At 41.4% G+C, this 15,336-nt stretch overlaps 1 protein-coding gene across 1 annotated transcript in view; it reads right to left on the reverse strand.

The window, feature by feature from the left end:
- The window catches only part of klhl29 (kelch like family member 29), a 265,814-nt gene that overhangs the window by 41,335 nt on the left and 209,143 nt on the right, over window positions 1-15,336 (reverse strand). Inside the window, exon 10 of the mRNA XM_080024589.1 lies at window positions 386-568. Within this exon, the coding sequence (XP_079880715.1) occupies window positions 386-568 (183 nt within the window). The remainder of the gene's footprint in view (window positions 1-385; window positions 569-15,336) is intronic.

Here is a 15,336-nt window from a genome sequence, read left to right on the forward strand (position 1 = left end):
ATGTTTTTGAAGTTTTTGCTGAAAATATCACTCAGATTATGCATTCAAGCCATTCTAACATGCCTCAAAACCATAGTGTTCCAAAACAAGATGTTTTTTGTGGGTGGAGACACCCTCCGGAGGCCCCTAGTTATGTGAGCCAATGGAGTTTGAGCACAAGTTACGGGTCCTGTGAGCCACTGGGGTTTGAGATTTACTTTGGATTCAGTTGTAGTTCTTTGTAAACTTTCACTGATTTCACCTTATCAGTACACGGAAATCTGTTTCCGAACAAATTTGAGGTGGGCTTTTTAAATTTCATAATATTGTCTCTGTCTATTTTGTTTTTTTGGGGACATTCTGCCAATATGGTGAGAGAGCTCAGTGCGTGGGTGATCCTCCTCACCCGACAGGTAGATGTTGTCTCCTGCCGAAATGACGCTGAAGAACTCGCGGTCGTAGAAGGGCACACTGGCCAGCGGGTACCACTTGCTGCTCTGGGGGTTGAAACAAGTCACCGCCGTCAGCGAGCGCTGGTTCATCCCTATCGCCTGACGCCCCCCGACCAGAACGATGACTTCTGCCACACCTGCAGGAAGGAGGGAGAGTTTTTATTTAACTCATGTAGTATTTACTGTGATTCCAGTGGTACATATACAAAATGGAAAAAAAAATCATTCATATCACATACACCCATTCTGGCCTCTCTTCAATGGTGACCAGTGCAAGGTAGAGCTGACTTTAATGTTATTCTTTTAACTTGCATGGACATGCACCACCTTACTTATCAGAGATAATTATACCATACACACCAGCCTTTTCACTCTCTCTATTTTGGTGTCCTGGTCATTCCGTCAGTTAACAAAAAATCAGATGGTTTAACAGCATTTGCCTAGCGTGCCCCTTATCTCTGGAATGGCCTCCGATGACACATCAAAGAAGCACGCTCAACTCAAAACGTTAAATCAAGACTGAAAATCTACCTCTTCTCACTTCATTACAGCTTACCATAGATGATAGAACTTAGCAGAGTCCATCATCTTTTCAAACACTCCTTTAACATGGATGTTTTTAATGTGGTTGTTTTATTTTTATTTTTTGCTATGTGCAGGCATCTCTTTAATTTTGATGTTGTTGTTTTGTTGTGACTATTTTGTTTGTGTGCTGTATGTTTTCTCCTGTGTTTTCTGTTGATTATGAAGTGTAACGGGATCATGCCACATGGTGATACCACACTTGGAAGCCCGCCATGTTGCACCGCCATGTTGAATACAGTAGCCCAGAACGAACAAACCAAACACTGGCTCTCGAGAGGGACTTTTCACCTTTTTCCCGAATTTCGCGGCCACCGTCTTTTCCATGTGGATCGCCATGTTGCACCGCCATGTTGCACCGCCATGGTGAGGGGTATACAGTTAGTTGCAATCTGCAACCTCACCGCTAGATGCCACTAAATTCTACACACTGCACCTTTAACCTTCGCGCTGCCCCCCGGTGTTGTACTGCGCGGGCCGTGTGCTGCTGGCAGAGCCTGGAACACCTGTAGAGTCTGGACGGAGCCTCTTCCAGGACACTGCGTCTGTTTGTTTTTTTTTAACCCTTTTTTTAATTAAATGAACATAAAGAAGACCTTCTCAGCTGGCAGATTAAAAATAAAAAAAAGAGCCCATGGAGTGGCACACAGACAAAGCTCATTCACTTGCGCACACAAAGAGGATGTATGTGGACGTATGCGTGCAACATTTTTATAAAAAATACTTAATATATATGTTCATTCTTTATTTTTTACAATTCGAATAGCAAATCATCTTTTGACAGCCCTTGCCTATAGTACATGCAATGTCATCACATCTTGTTTTCAGTATAATTTTATCCCTAGTGATGATATCACCACTCGCAAGTGGCATGTTCAACATGGTCAAAATGGTGTAAATACTGGCAATATAAAGTAAATTCCCTGTGACTTGTTTTATGACCAAGGGCCTGGTTTGAGAAGTTAGGCTGCTAATGAACTTTTAATAGATACTCCTCTTGACTTCCTAAACCGCAGAGGTCTTGGATTAATCCACATCAATGTGAGAAGCTTGGTACCAAAACTGGACTCTGGGTCCAACAAACCAATCCAGATATTGCAATCCTAACAGAAACCTGGTTGACTGATAAAAATTAAGGATGATTTCATTGCACTTGACGGTTACAATATACACCACGTTCCAAATGATTATGCAAATTGGATTTAAGTGTCATAAACATTTAATTTTTTGTTTTTCAATTAAACTCATGGACGGTATTGTGTCTCAGGGCTCTTTGGATCACTGAAACCAATCTCAGACACCTGTGATAATTAGTTTGCCAGGTGAGCCCAAATAAAGGAAAACTACTTAAGAAGGACGTTCCACATTATTAAGCAGGCCACAGGTTTCAAGCAATATGGGAAAGAAAAAGGATCTCTCTGCTGCCAAAAAGTGTCAAATAGTGCAAGGCCTTGGACAAGGTATGAAAACATTCGATATTTCACGAAAACTTAAGCGTGATCATCGTACTGCGAAGAGATTTGTGGCTGATTCAGAGCACAGATGGTTTGGTGCAGATAAAGGCATAATGAGGAAGGTTTCTGCCAGACAAATTCATGGGATTAAGAGAGCAGCTGCTAAAATGCCATTACAAAGCAGCAAACAGGTTTTTGAATCTGCTGGTGCCTCTGGAGTCCCGCAAATCTCAAGGTGTAGGACCCTCCAGAGGCTTGCAGCTTTGCATTAACCTACTATTGGGCCACCCCTAAGCAATGCTCACAAGCAGAAACGGTTGCAGTGGGCCCAGAAATACATGAAGACTCATTTTCAAACAGTCTTGTTTACTGATGAGTGCCGTGCCACCCTGGATGGTCCAGATGGATGGAGTAGTGGATGGTTGGTGGATGGCCACCATGTCTCAACAAGGCTGCCACCTCAGCAAGGAGGTGGCGGAGTCAAAGCTCTATGAGGGTGGGAGGCAGTTGGCATCAAAACAGCAGCTCTGGGAGGCTATTCTGACATCCTGCAAAGAAATTCAAGCAGAAACTCTCCAAAAACTCACAAGTTCAATGGATGAAAGAATTGTGAAGGTGATCTCAAAGAAGGGGTCCTATGTTAACATATGACTTTGTCTGTTAAGATGTTTTTGATTGAAATAGCTTTTGATTTCAGTAAATATGACCTCCTAATGCTGCAAATTCAACAAATGACCATTTTCAGTTATTTACAACCTATAAAATGTTTTGAAACTCTGTTGTGCGTAATAGTTTGGAACAGTGCATTTTGAGTTTTTTATTTTTGAAAAAAATACTGTTATCATGGGAGGTTTGTTCAATAACATTCAAATTAAACCCAGAGAAAATCAGATAAAAATATAATTTGCATAATAATTCAGAATGCGGTGTGTATATAGGGTGGACCGAACCACAGAGGGGGGAGGGGTTGCTATTTTTGTGAGAAACTTGCTTTCTCTGTGTTACGCTCTGTGTCTTATGAGAATTTGAATTGCTAGCATTAAATGTCTCTCTAAATCCTAATAATAATGTGGTGATAACCAGGGCCGATCGCCCCCCCGTCTGCATAACAAAGTGCCTTTGATAAATTGGTGAATCTGTGCATAAGGCTGCTGTAGACCTTAACCTTGACTGGTTATCTCCTGCCTCTGAGGCGCTAAAATAAATCAATGTATTGAATTAAATTTAATACAAGTCATTTTTTCACTAACTCGGCCAGACACCGGAAATCTCGAAAAGTCGACCCTGAAAGATAAAATCCTAACAAACAGACCACAAAAAATCACAGCCGGTTTGTCTGCTCTAGACTTGAGTGGTTATTGTCCATTTTTCTGCATTAGCGATTCCAGACAAAAATAGATTCGACCACATTTTATTGTAAAGAGAGACTTTAAACATTTTGTTGAGCAGGCTTTTCTTCACGATTTATTTCTCAGTGATATCACAAGGTTATGTGCTATTCCTGACCCTGAACTAGCCCTAAGCCATTTCACAGATGGTTTTAACTCTTAAGCAAATAAGCATGCTTCCTTAAGGAAATACAAAGTAAAAATATAATTAATCCTTGGTTCGCACCTGACATCTCAGATGTTAAGGTTAAGGGATGTAGCATGATCAAAAGCACGAGGCTCAAAGCCCTCTACAGATTGGCAGATCTATAAAAAGTTGAGAAACAAATGTGTCAGGACAATTATAAGTGGGAAGTCAGGTTATTTTGTTGATACCCTGTCGAGTTCTAGCAGTAATCCAGCAAAATGTTGGAAAACAATTGAAGCAATAAATCATGGTCATGTTTTCTCCCTTCCCAAGCTTCTTTCTCTTGATTCTACCTACCTACCGCCTGATCTCTAAACTGTAATGTTTAGCCAAAATCTTAGAAAAGCTCATCAAGATTGAAACGCTTCACTTTCTCTTTAGCATTGCATTTTAAATCCCCATTTCTCTGGTGTCAGACCTGGACAAAGCACTTTGACAGCAGAATGTAAGCTAGTTAATTATATAATCTGTTCTCTTGATAAGAAGGAGTGTTCTATTGCCCTGTTCATCTATTCGTCGAAATCATTTTTACACAGTGGATCATATTCTTCTTTGGATAGACTTAGATCAATTGGTTTTGACACAGATGCATGTAACTGGTTTCACAGTTAGCTTACTGGACAGTATCTTACAGGACAGGACTCAAGCAACAGTTGCGGATGGTCATCAATCTGGTGTCCATGAAGTTAAAAAAAGGGGTGCCACAGGGCTCAATGCTAGGTCCTCTCCTGGTCCTAAATGACCTGGGCTCATTGGCGAGAAACAGCTCTATTCATTATTATGCTGACTACACAGTTATTAACTTATCTGCACCCTCTATTGACAAAGTTTGTCAAATTTGAAGTCAGATTTTTGGGCTATTCAAAAGGCCCCGATTCAATTGAAGCTTTTAATAAATCCAGATAAGACTATTTACATGGCTCTTCACTAGATCCCGAAAGAAAAGCGTTCCAAGTTTTACTATCAGTACAATTACTAGGGCTCGTATTTAAGCCTCATATTATAAGTACCTAGTTATCTGTTTAGATGAAAAGTTATCTTTCAAAACTCATGTTGAGGAACTGACTTAGAAGCTTAATTTTAAATTAGGTTTATTTTTTAGAAATAAGCAGCGCTTCACTTGTATTATAGCAATAGGTTTCAGATTGTACAGGCAACATTTTTATCAGTGCTTGACTATGCAGATGTAATTTACATGCATGCTGCTGCCAATACCCTCAAGCCCCTTAACGCTGTGTATCAAAGTTCTTAGATTTTATTTATTACAGGTGACAGTTTGAACACATCATTTTATCCTCTATGTGAAGGTAGGGTGGCCATCACTTACCATTCAAATATATTTTTTTATTTACAAATCCATCCTCAAGAAGCTGCCATTTTTTTCTCATCACTTTAAGGACTATAATGGGATACCGTACTTGTTCACAACAATGCATTACCTTGGATATCCAATATATTGTATAAATACGGAACTGGAAAAAACTGCTTTCACCTATTATGCTCTTTATCGGTGGAAGAAGCTTGAAGTTAGACAATTTTTTAACTCTAGAACATTTTAAGCTTCTGTTGAACAATCTTTTATATAATAAATGCTCCTGTTTTTCTGCATGTGTCTGCTATATCCCTGTGTAATGTACTTGTTATACTATCTTTTTCTTTGTTTTTTTTCTTTTGTATTTTGTAAGTCATTTGTCCTTTGTTGTTCTTGTATATGCAGTATGCTTTGTATAAGAATGTTGATTTAACACTTTTCACACTATCTATTGTTTAACTTATTTTGAGTATGTATTTGCAGGGCACCATTGTGAATGAGAGCTACATCTCTATTGGTCTTCCCCTGATTAAACAAAGGTTACCAATATATCGCTCTATCTAGTATACAGTATTATAGTATATAGTAAATATTATAATAGAGCAGTACAACAGTGGATGGTCTACAGTATATAAATGTTTTTTTATCCTTTCCATTTATATTTAATATACAGATTTATGCCACAGTTTTTACACTTCACTGTCTGTATTTTAGTTTATCTTATTTTATATTCTTTCATTTATATTATTCTTATATGATTCTTCATTTATATTCTTCACTTTGTTTTCCAGTTGCTTTGGAAATGTAAATGTACAGTATTGTTTCCCATGGCAATTCATTAATTGCATTCCATTGAATTGAATTGGGAGACAAAGGGGAAATAAAGGAAAATGATGAAGGAGAAATCCAAGTATGTGTTTGTGTTGTATATTCCCTGAATCAAAAGCACAAATTAAATTGCAGATTCCTTGTGAGAGATAGCCACCAGATAAACCGCAGAGTGATTTGCATAATGCGATTATGGGCTTGCTGCCCACAACGTGTGTGAATAACACTCCAACGCACTCAGGGAACTCCCAAGGTCAGAATTTAGATCTTGTTGAATCTCGTTTAAAACATTTTTATTTTAGCTTTAGTTTTCTTCGTATTGCTTCTTCCTTGTTGGTGGTCATGGATCTATTGGTATATGAAATATATACATATTCATGATGTAAATAAATGAAATATATCCATATACATTCAAGCTATCTCCATACAAATGATAAGCATGTCTCTGTAAACAGACACAAAGTACAAACTATCTGCCTGCCAGCAGCCCAAACTTGGAGATCTTCTGTTTGGAATTCTGCAGGCCTTGGTTCTCAGTGATTCAATAAGCCTGCCTGTAAAAAAAAAACAACAACAAAGAAAAACAACTCAAATGCAAAGTAGAGAGAAGTTCTCTTTTGGTTGCAGAAAGCTCCAGTGTGTTAAGAGAGGAAGTATAACTCAATTACCCAGACTGATGAACCTGCCATCTGCCGGGCCACACCGCTCCACTACCTTCCTTTCTAATATGTTGGGCGAAACATGCCAAAACAAAACAACACATACAAAGATGGACACACACCAAAGTTTACAGTAGGCACAATGGCTTTTTCACGCACACACAACACACATGAATCACACATCTCGGCGCCTGAGAGAAGCGGCGGATCAATAGGTGGAAATCGATGCGTGTAAGGCTGTGTGTGTGTGTGGAGCCGCTGTCTCGTCTAGCATACACTCCCATCTCTGAAGGGCTTGTTTGATTGGCGGGGTCATCTAAAGAGATATTCAAAACACACTCGCTCGTTTTGTCGCCAATACCTGCACGCATACACGCTGCCCTTTAGCCTCTATGTGTGGCGCACATGCGCAGGCAAGCCGGGGCTAAAGGCGCCACTGATCCAAGACACACAGACAGGTTGGCGTTCGGCCACATGTGCGTCTTTTTGGACGTTTCAGGGTTCAGTTAGCAGCGCTCAGCCAGCAGCCGCAGCACAGAAATTAGCTTCGTATTGGTAAGCAGCAGGCATGGTTAGGCAGGCAGGGGGAGAGAAAAAGAGAGGGGGGAGAGATAAAGGAGAGAGATGGGGAGGAGAGAGAGGGACGAAGGGGGGAGGGAGAAAGAGATGAGTGGGGGAGACGGTGAGAGAGAGTGGGAAGGGGGAGTGAGATAAGAGGAGATAGCGGCAGAGAGGGGGGAGAGAGAGAGAGAGAGAGAGGAGTGGGGGGGGGGAACAGGAGAGCAGAGGTGGAGGAGGAGAGAGAGGAGAGATAAATAGAGAGGGAGGGAGGGAGAGAAAGGAGGAGATGGGAGTGAGAGAAAGAGGAGGGAGAGAGAGATTAGAAGGGAAAGAAAGGGATAGATGGGAGTGAGGGAGCGGGGGAGGGGGAAAGGGGGAGGGAGATGAGGGATAGAGGGAGGTAGGAAGGGAGAGAAAGGAAGAGATGGGACCCAGAGAGAGGGAGGGGGGAGTGAGAGGAGGGATGAAAGGAGAGAGGGAGGAAGGGACGGAGGAAGGGAGCAAAAGGGAGAGATGGGAGCAAGGGAGTGAGAGAGGGGAGGGGTCAGGGAGAGAGGGGGGTGAAAGAGACGAAGCGAGAGGGAGGGAGAGAGCGTGAAGGGATAGAGGGAAAAGGAAAAATTAGATGTGGAAGGAGATGGAGGGAGTGAGAGGGAGAGAAGGAGTGAGGATGAGAGAGAGGGGTATGAAGAGAAAGAGATGGATGGGAGAGGAGAGGAAGGAGAAAGCGAGAGGAGGGAGGGAGACTGGGAGGGGAAATAGAAAGAGAGAAGCAAGGGGAGAGAGCGAGAGAAGGGGAAGGACAAAGATATATATATAGAGAAAGAAAGGAAGTAGAGAGAGAGGGATGGAGTGAGGGAGCTGGATAGAGACGGAGCGGAAGAGAGGGGGGAGAGAGAGGGGAAAAGAAATTGAGATAGAGAGGGGGGAAGAAAAATGGATGGAGTGAGAGAGGGGAGAGAGATGGAGAGGGAGAGAGAGGGGAAGAAAGTGAAATAGAGAGAGCTTGTGCGGGCGAGCGAGCAATACTACAAATGAGAGAGAGACAGTCAGCGTGATTAAGAGACTGGGAGATGGAGGGAATGAAGGAGAGATAGGGAGGAGAAAAATACAAAGGAGAGACAAAGAGAGAAGGAGAGAGCGAGAAAAAAAAGAGACAGAGAGAGAGAAAACAAAAAGAAGAAAAACAGAGAAGCGCTGGTTCATCTCCCTGGATCGATACACTCTGCTGACAGGAGCATCCATAGGCAACCATCACAGCCTTCACGCAGCTTCTCCCAAAACACTCATCTTTCCTCTCACACAACTGGGTTCTTTCTTTCTTTCTAAAGCTCTTCCCGAAGATGAGGAAAGAAAAAAAAGAAAAGAAACGAAAATGGAAAAAGAAATGTCGGGGTGAGGACACACGGGAAACGTGGCCTCGGACACATCTCGGACATTCACCCACAGCTTAGCAGATATAGAAAAGAAAGCTGCGCTGACTCGTCTTCACCACTGAGGTTTTCAATAGCTCGCGTGTTCCCTGGCATTAGACAAAAAAAAGAAAAGACTCGTCGCTGGGAGGATGAAAGAGGAGAAATGGATCTAAAAAGGAAAAAGGAAAAGGAAAAGTAACAAAACTACTGAATTGTGTGGACAAATCTCGAGGGGGACACAAATGATGATGTGCCGGCAATGGAGAGGGCTGGAACACTGTGGACCTTATTATTTTTTTTTTCCTGTGTTGTGGCAACTTGACCCAAAGTCGAGGGGGGACACCCCCCCCCCCGGTAGAGACTTCACCCAGTCACTTGTGTGTTTACATGCACCCAATACCCCAATTAAGCTCAATATTGGGGTTGAAGTAATAATGCTATTAAAGTGTTAACATGCGTTTGGAATAATGCGACTCCTGATAAACAATCCTCTCGGACACTTTCTTCAATATGTCCCTGTTTGGGTTCTTGTGCTCGTCCAAACAGTTTAGGTCCAAAACCGCGGGGTGAGGTGTTTACATGAAGGTTGCAATAGTCGGAATATTGCCTTGATAACCTGACTGTTATTACAGAAGCTCCTTATTGCAAGTATTTGAGAATTTGTTTAAATCGATAAATTCCCCAATCATATGTTTCCGTCCAAATTTAAAATACATTTTAAACCAATGTTAGAAATTTTCATAATACAGTACATAGTATGTGAATTTAGTGTGTTCCATCAGTTAAGTTGAGTTCACTGTGTACCCAAATTCTTCAATGACAATAGCTTACTCGTCTTCATAAGGTGGATGTGTATTATTACACCATTATAAGTTTATTCCATAATAAAGGAATAAAATGACCAAAAAAGACAAATAACCTGTGACTGCATCCATAATCACACCTTCATTGTTCTATTATCATCTCTTTATGATAGGATCAGATAAAGGTAACTTTATTAATTGCCGTTTGGGAACTTTGTCTCTGCAATCACCATCAGTTTGATGCCATTATGTTTGTACAATTACAATTTCTCTTCATTCTTTAACTTTATCCTATACTTTATATTCTCCTTTGAGTTCAGGATGAACTTCTAAATTCCTTCCTCCCTTTGGTTCTATTTTTCCGTTTTCTGTCTCAGAACTTGGAGCCTGTTGTGAGACAGTCAAGTCTTTCATAAAGGTGCCAGATTTGGAGTTTTTTCCCCTTACTATATCTGAACTTGGATCTACAAAACATTAGCATATTTATAATACTTCTTCTACTTCTTTTGAAGTACGTTGGCAGAAATAAACAAAACCAGGGTTCAGGAAGGACACTTTGGAAGTTTGCTGCATTGTTTGCTATAGAATTCCAACTTTTTGCAAAAACAGAGGTGGTTAATTTTGCACTGATTGTACTAAAACCAAATTTTTCATGATGGGTTGGTGTTTTATTCGAATTGAAGGCATAATGTGTTGTATTCCGGTCAAATCTGGGCGGCCATAGAACATGGATAAATGAATGAACCAATAAGAGTTTATAGAGTCCAATTCTGAGTCCAGGTGGTTAGTTTTGCAACAATGTATTATCTAAGACTAAATAACTGGGCCGATAGCCGATGCCGATACCCATGTTTTCCGAGTTTCCCTGAATGCAGCATCACTTACAGATTTCCCTGTTCCAATGAACGCAGCATCCGTTTGTGCTTGGAGTGCTGCAGAGAGCAATGTCCGTGTCTTCTTAAATCGATCGCAGATGGCGTCGTTCTCTCAGAAGGACAAAAAATAAAAAATAAAAAAATGCTAAAATGGGTCGCCAAGGCGGCCGTTAATTTCCCTGGGCGGCCCGCCCAAGTAAAGTCTCTGTGTGGTGTGGGAGTCAACGCATCTTAGACATGTGTGTTAATTATACATTCAAGTGTTGTTTACATTCACATTCTACGTAGAAATGATTTTTACATCGATGACCCGGGTTAAAAACTGTACTGGTGATGATGTTTGGAATAGACGAGCTTAGGAAGCCTTTTTTTAGTCCTTCCTTTGGTTCCGTTATTCCAAATATAAAGTGATTGCACTTTCATCCTTTTTGCCCTTCTTTAGTTTCCATAGTCCTACCTATGATTTGACCCTTTTTGTCCTTCGTGTTGCTCCGTTCTTTCTCACGTACACACAAACAAGGTCTAGCTTTAGCCACTCGTGCTAAAAACACCCTCCGCTCTCTTCTTCTTCGAGCGGCTCTTTGAGTCATGATTCTCCTTGGATGGGCCGGGGGAGTCTGCAGTGGTTTAGAGGCGGCGCAACACAGCTTTCTTTCTTCCGTAGCTATAGTTGTGTGGTTTAAAGAATTACAACTTCACTTTGGATTTGCTGTTGTTCAAGAAGATTTTGTTGTGGACATGCTTTGTGAGCTGTTGTTCATCTTTTTTACACTGGAGTCATGTGGATGTATTTTCTACGAAGAGCGCAATATACACGCGTGACCAGCTGTTTCAACTACCACCTAAACGACTGTCAGCTCCCACATGTGGGAAACACTGGATAAACATCGGCCACTGCCATCAGCCAATGTGCACTGCCGATAGGCCGATGGCCGCCAACAAGGCCAATATCGGCAGATACCGATGTATGGCTGATAAATTGGTGCATCCCTACCAAATAAAAACAGTTTTATCCCGTCCTTACTATGTGAACCACCCACTTAAGGGTCACATTTTGAAATGTGACTTTTTTTTTTTGCACATCATTTGAAAGTGCAGAGTCAGAGCTTCAAAACAGGGTATCACTTTGTGAATCAGGCAAATATTTTGGAAGCTATGACTTAAAGATTACGTTTTTGAAAAACAGAAGTTCTGAGAAATCAGGCCTTAACGTTTTAGAAGCACTTCCAGACGTTTGCGGCACAAAATACCCATTTAGATACACAACTAGTGCTTTAAATGGTTACAGTTGGATAGCATTGTACTCCTTCAAGAGAGATAGGGTTGAATGTGTTTTTCTGAAAAAATGTTTGAATCATTACCATAATACAGTACCTGCAAAGTCATAATAAATGTGTTCTGAGTTTGTCACACCATAGAAAAATGTGTTATTACCCACCCAGCCAAATTTGAATGGTTCAATGATGATGATGATGATGATGATTTTTGAATGATCTTTTAAAATGTTTTCAGCAATTACTTTCTAATATGTATAATGTGTTTAGAAACAAATCACTGAATTCGATTTACAGGGACTTTAATTTATAAAAATATTGAAAAATGCATAATTCAAGTTAATCCTTTGATTTAGAGGTCAATTCAGTTTTTTTTTCATCCTAAATTCAAAACGATTGAGAACTTCTCCCACCCTCTTCTCATAATCCATAACAACACGGAGATATGTTTTCACAGAGAGTGAAATTTCTTGCTTCTGGTGTTTATTTGTTGTTGTTTAAACATTGTTTACGGAAGTGACGTCAGCTCTTCTTCGTGTCGCAGTCAGCGCATCATTTTGTTTCCACGCGAAGAAGACCCGGTTTACTCATTCACATTAGATACAATTTATAACATTATTTAATCAAAACGGTTTCACATTCTGACTTGACATCACACAGAATATCCAAAGATGATTTTGATCTGAATGTTTGCCACAAAGAGAACCATAAGACTGCCGTTTGTTCAACAACTTGAGTTCAACAAGAGTTAAACAATTTGGTGAGTAGGTCAACTAATGCTGATGGAGCACGTAGCCTCAACCTTGTAATATTTATGTAATATTCAGAAATCAAACTCAGTTTTGAAAATAAGTTGAGAGATAGAAAACAACTTGAGGAAGATAAATCGGCTATAATCTAATTTTTGACCGAGAAAGAAATTTCCTATGTTTTTCACCCGCAGCAAACAGTACATACAGCGCTGCCAAATGTGCCGGGTTAGGATGTGGTGGTTCTCATATTTTCTACTATATTCATTAATAAATTGTGTATTTTTGTCTAAATAAATGAACGGCTAATTTCAGTTCAAGGCGGGAGAGTCTGAACTGCTGAGGCTGCTAGATATTGTAAATCCCAAATCACAAAAGTGTCTAACTGGTGGTAATAATTAGGAAATAAGTCGGTTAAAAAGGCATAACGCAGTGTGAGTTGAGAATTGAATGTCATTTTTACAATTAGAAATTTAAAGGCTGAAAATGGCCGGATTGCAATGAGGTGAAGCAAACACAATCCCAACTTTTTCCGTAATCCATGGGATTGTTGAATGCGACTGATTTACACTTTGTGTTTCACCACAAGAAATAATAGTAACAGAAGTTAACCACTTTTTTTTTTCTTTTTTTTTTAACCTGTGCTGTCAGCAGGCTGGGATACAACACAGAGTATTTGTGCCATTTGCATCCAGGACAGAGTTAGTCTGCAAGTCGAGTTCAAGTTCTCAACCTGCAATGCAACTCTTTATTAATTCTCAAATCATCAAGAACTGCTGCAATAACTCTGTCCTGTGGATGTCCTGTAGAATGACAAGAGCACAGTTTTGGTTATGGAGAGCCACCACCAACCCCCCTCTTTGGAGAACTATTTATCATGATTGGGTCTATAAACAACTGATCACAACTCCAAGAGGGGGAGAATCACCACGGTGAGACAAATAAACATAGAAACAAACAACATGTACACAAAAACATGAACATTGGCCGACAACATGTATTGAAAAACTGAATTAGGTCCAGGAAAACTGGTTACGTGGCCTCTTCCTGTCATAGTTATGGCAGTAAATGAGGGAGGAAAGGAGTGGAAAGCACCCCCGGTTGCTGGGATGCACTCCAAGCAGGTGTGCGTCTGTGCGTGTGTGTGTGCGTGCGTGCGTGGGTGTGTGTGTAAGATGTCCACCGGTGAGTGTACATGACTTATCCCCACATGTACTGGTGTAGAAGGTCGGTATTATGTTGCGGCGCCTCCAAACAGCGCAAGGGGCCCTGAAGCCCCGTGGACCGCCCCCGGCTGCAGGAGATCCCCGGGTACCCCACGGGCGGGCCGGCAAGACCCCCATGCCCACCCACGTCCCTTACAAGGGGGGGGGGGCCTGCCCCACCGCAGCTGAGTGCGAGTGAGTGCCAAGTGACCATACACGTAGCAGCAAGTGCCCAGAGCGGGGCACCTCGACAGAAGTTAACTACTTAATGAGGTTTAAATATTTTTGAGGCCTACACTTTGCATTATTCTGCCTAAATCAATCATTTTGACAGAATTCAATGTTTTTTCTGACTCTTCTGACTCTCATTTATCGTTCACAGGAAGTCCTCCCTCGCTCACCACGCTATACACCAACTAAATCAAACAACTCTTTTTACAGAGTCAGTCGCCAGGAACCAAATCTTTAAAGTCGAACCTTTCATCAAACGTACAGATTTGGGTGTCGGGCCGATGTGCCATGGAGCTTTGACCTCTAAAGTTCTGGAGCTCACGCAGGCACCCGACAAAACCCGGCACAGACCTGTCAGGACACGGAAGCGGAGGAACAGGGAAGCTCGGCCTACAGGGAACTACAGCACATCAGATATGAGGGTAGTGTGTGTGTGTGTGTGTGTGTGTGTGTGTGTGTGTGAGTGTGTGTGTGTGTGTGTGTGTGTGTGCGTGAGTCGGTGATTTCTCCTGACAACGGAGGCTCGCAGGGACGAGCGTCAGTCAATCCGTGACTTGGAGTTGGATGAAAGTGAGGGAGGGATAGATGCAAGCAGAGAGAATGATGAAGGATAACTGAGTTGCTGACAGCTTGTGTGTGTGTGTGATGTTATTTTCTTCTGACTTCCTTTTTATATTTTTTTATATTTTCGGTTCTGGGACTGGTAACCATGGCAGTTTGGGGAGGAAATGGCCATTCACACCCTTAATTTATGCAGGTTCGTTGATAAAAAAGCGGGCAGGGGGTTGCGAGTGCCACAGATAATCAATAGATGTCTGTCCCCAGAGGTCCCCAGAGGTCATTCACCACCAGGTAATAATATTCTAATAATCAATGTGCATTGCTCTTTCTTGCCACCCCAGCTGAAAAATGGATTGCGATATCAGCTTAATGTACTTGTTTTTCATTTACATACCAAGGAGCAGAATGACAAATCCTACTTTTCTTGGTTGGCGTTGACTTTAGCGCCATAGACATAGAAACCTGAACCTGTTGATGCCAATGTTCACTCAGGACTGGGAGTGGGAGCTAGGACTGGGACTAGGACTGGAACTAGGACTAGGATTGGGACTAGGACTGGAACTAGGACTAGGATTGGGACTAGGACTGGGACTAGGAGGACTAACGCCAAGTAGCGAAAAGCAGTGTATGAGATTGAAATAGACGAAAATTGCCACATATAATTGATATGATAACAACGTATGAGTACTTATCATATTGCACTAACAAATAGTAAGCTATATATATATATATATATATATATATATATATATACAGCGACTTTCATGAGAGGCTCGAAACAATCAAAGCATACATCGACCATTGGAGCTCGAACTCGAACT

The sequence above is a fragment of the Zeus faber genome (assembly GCF_960531495.2).
Source record: "Zeus faber genome assembly, chromosome: 2".
NCBI classification, from domain to species: Eukaryota; Metazoa; Chordata; class Actinopteri; order Zeiformes; family Zeidae; genus Zeus; species Zeus faber.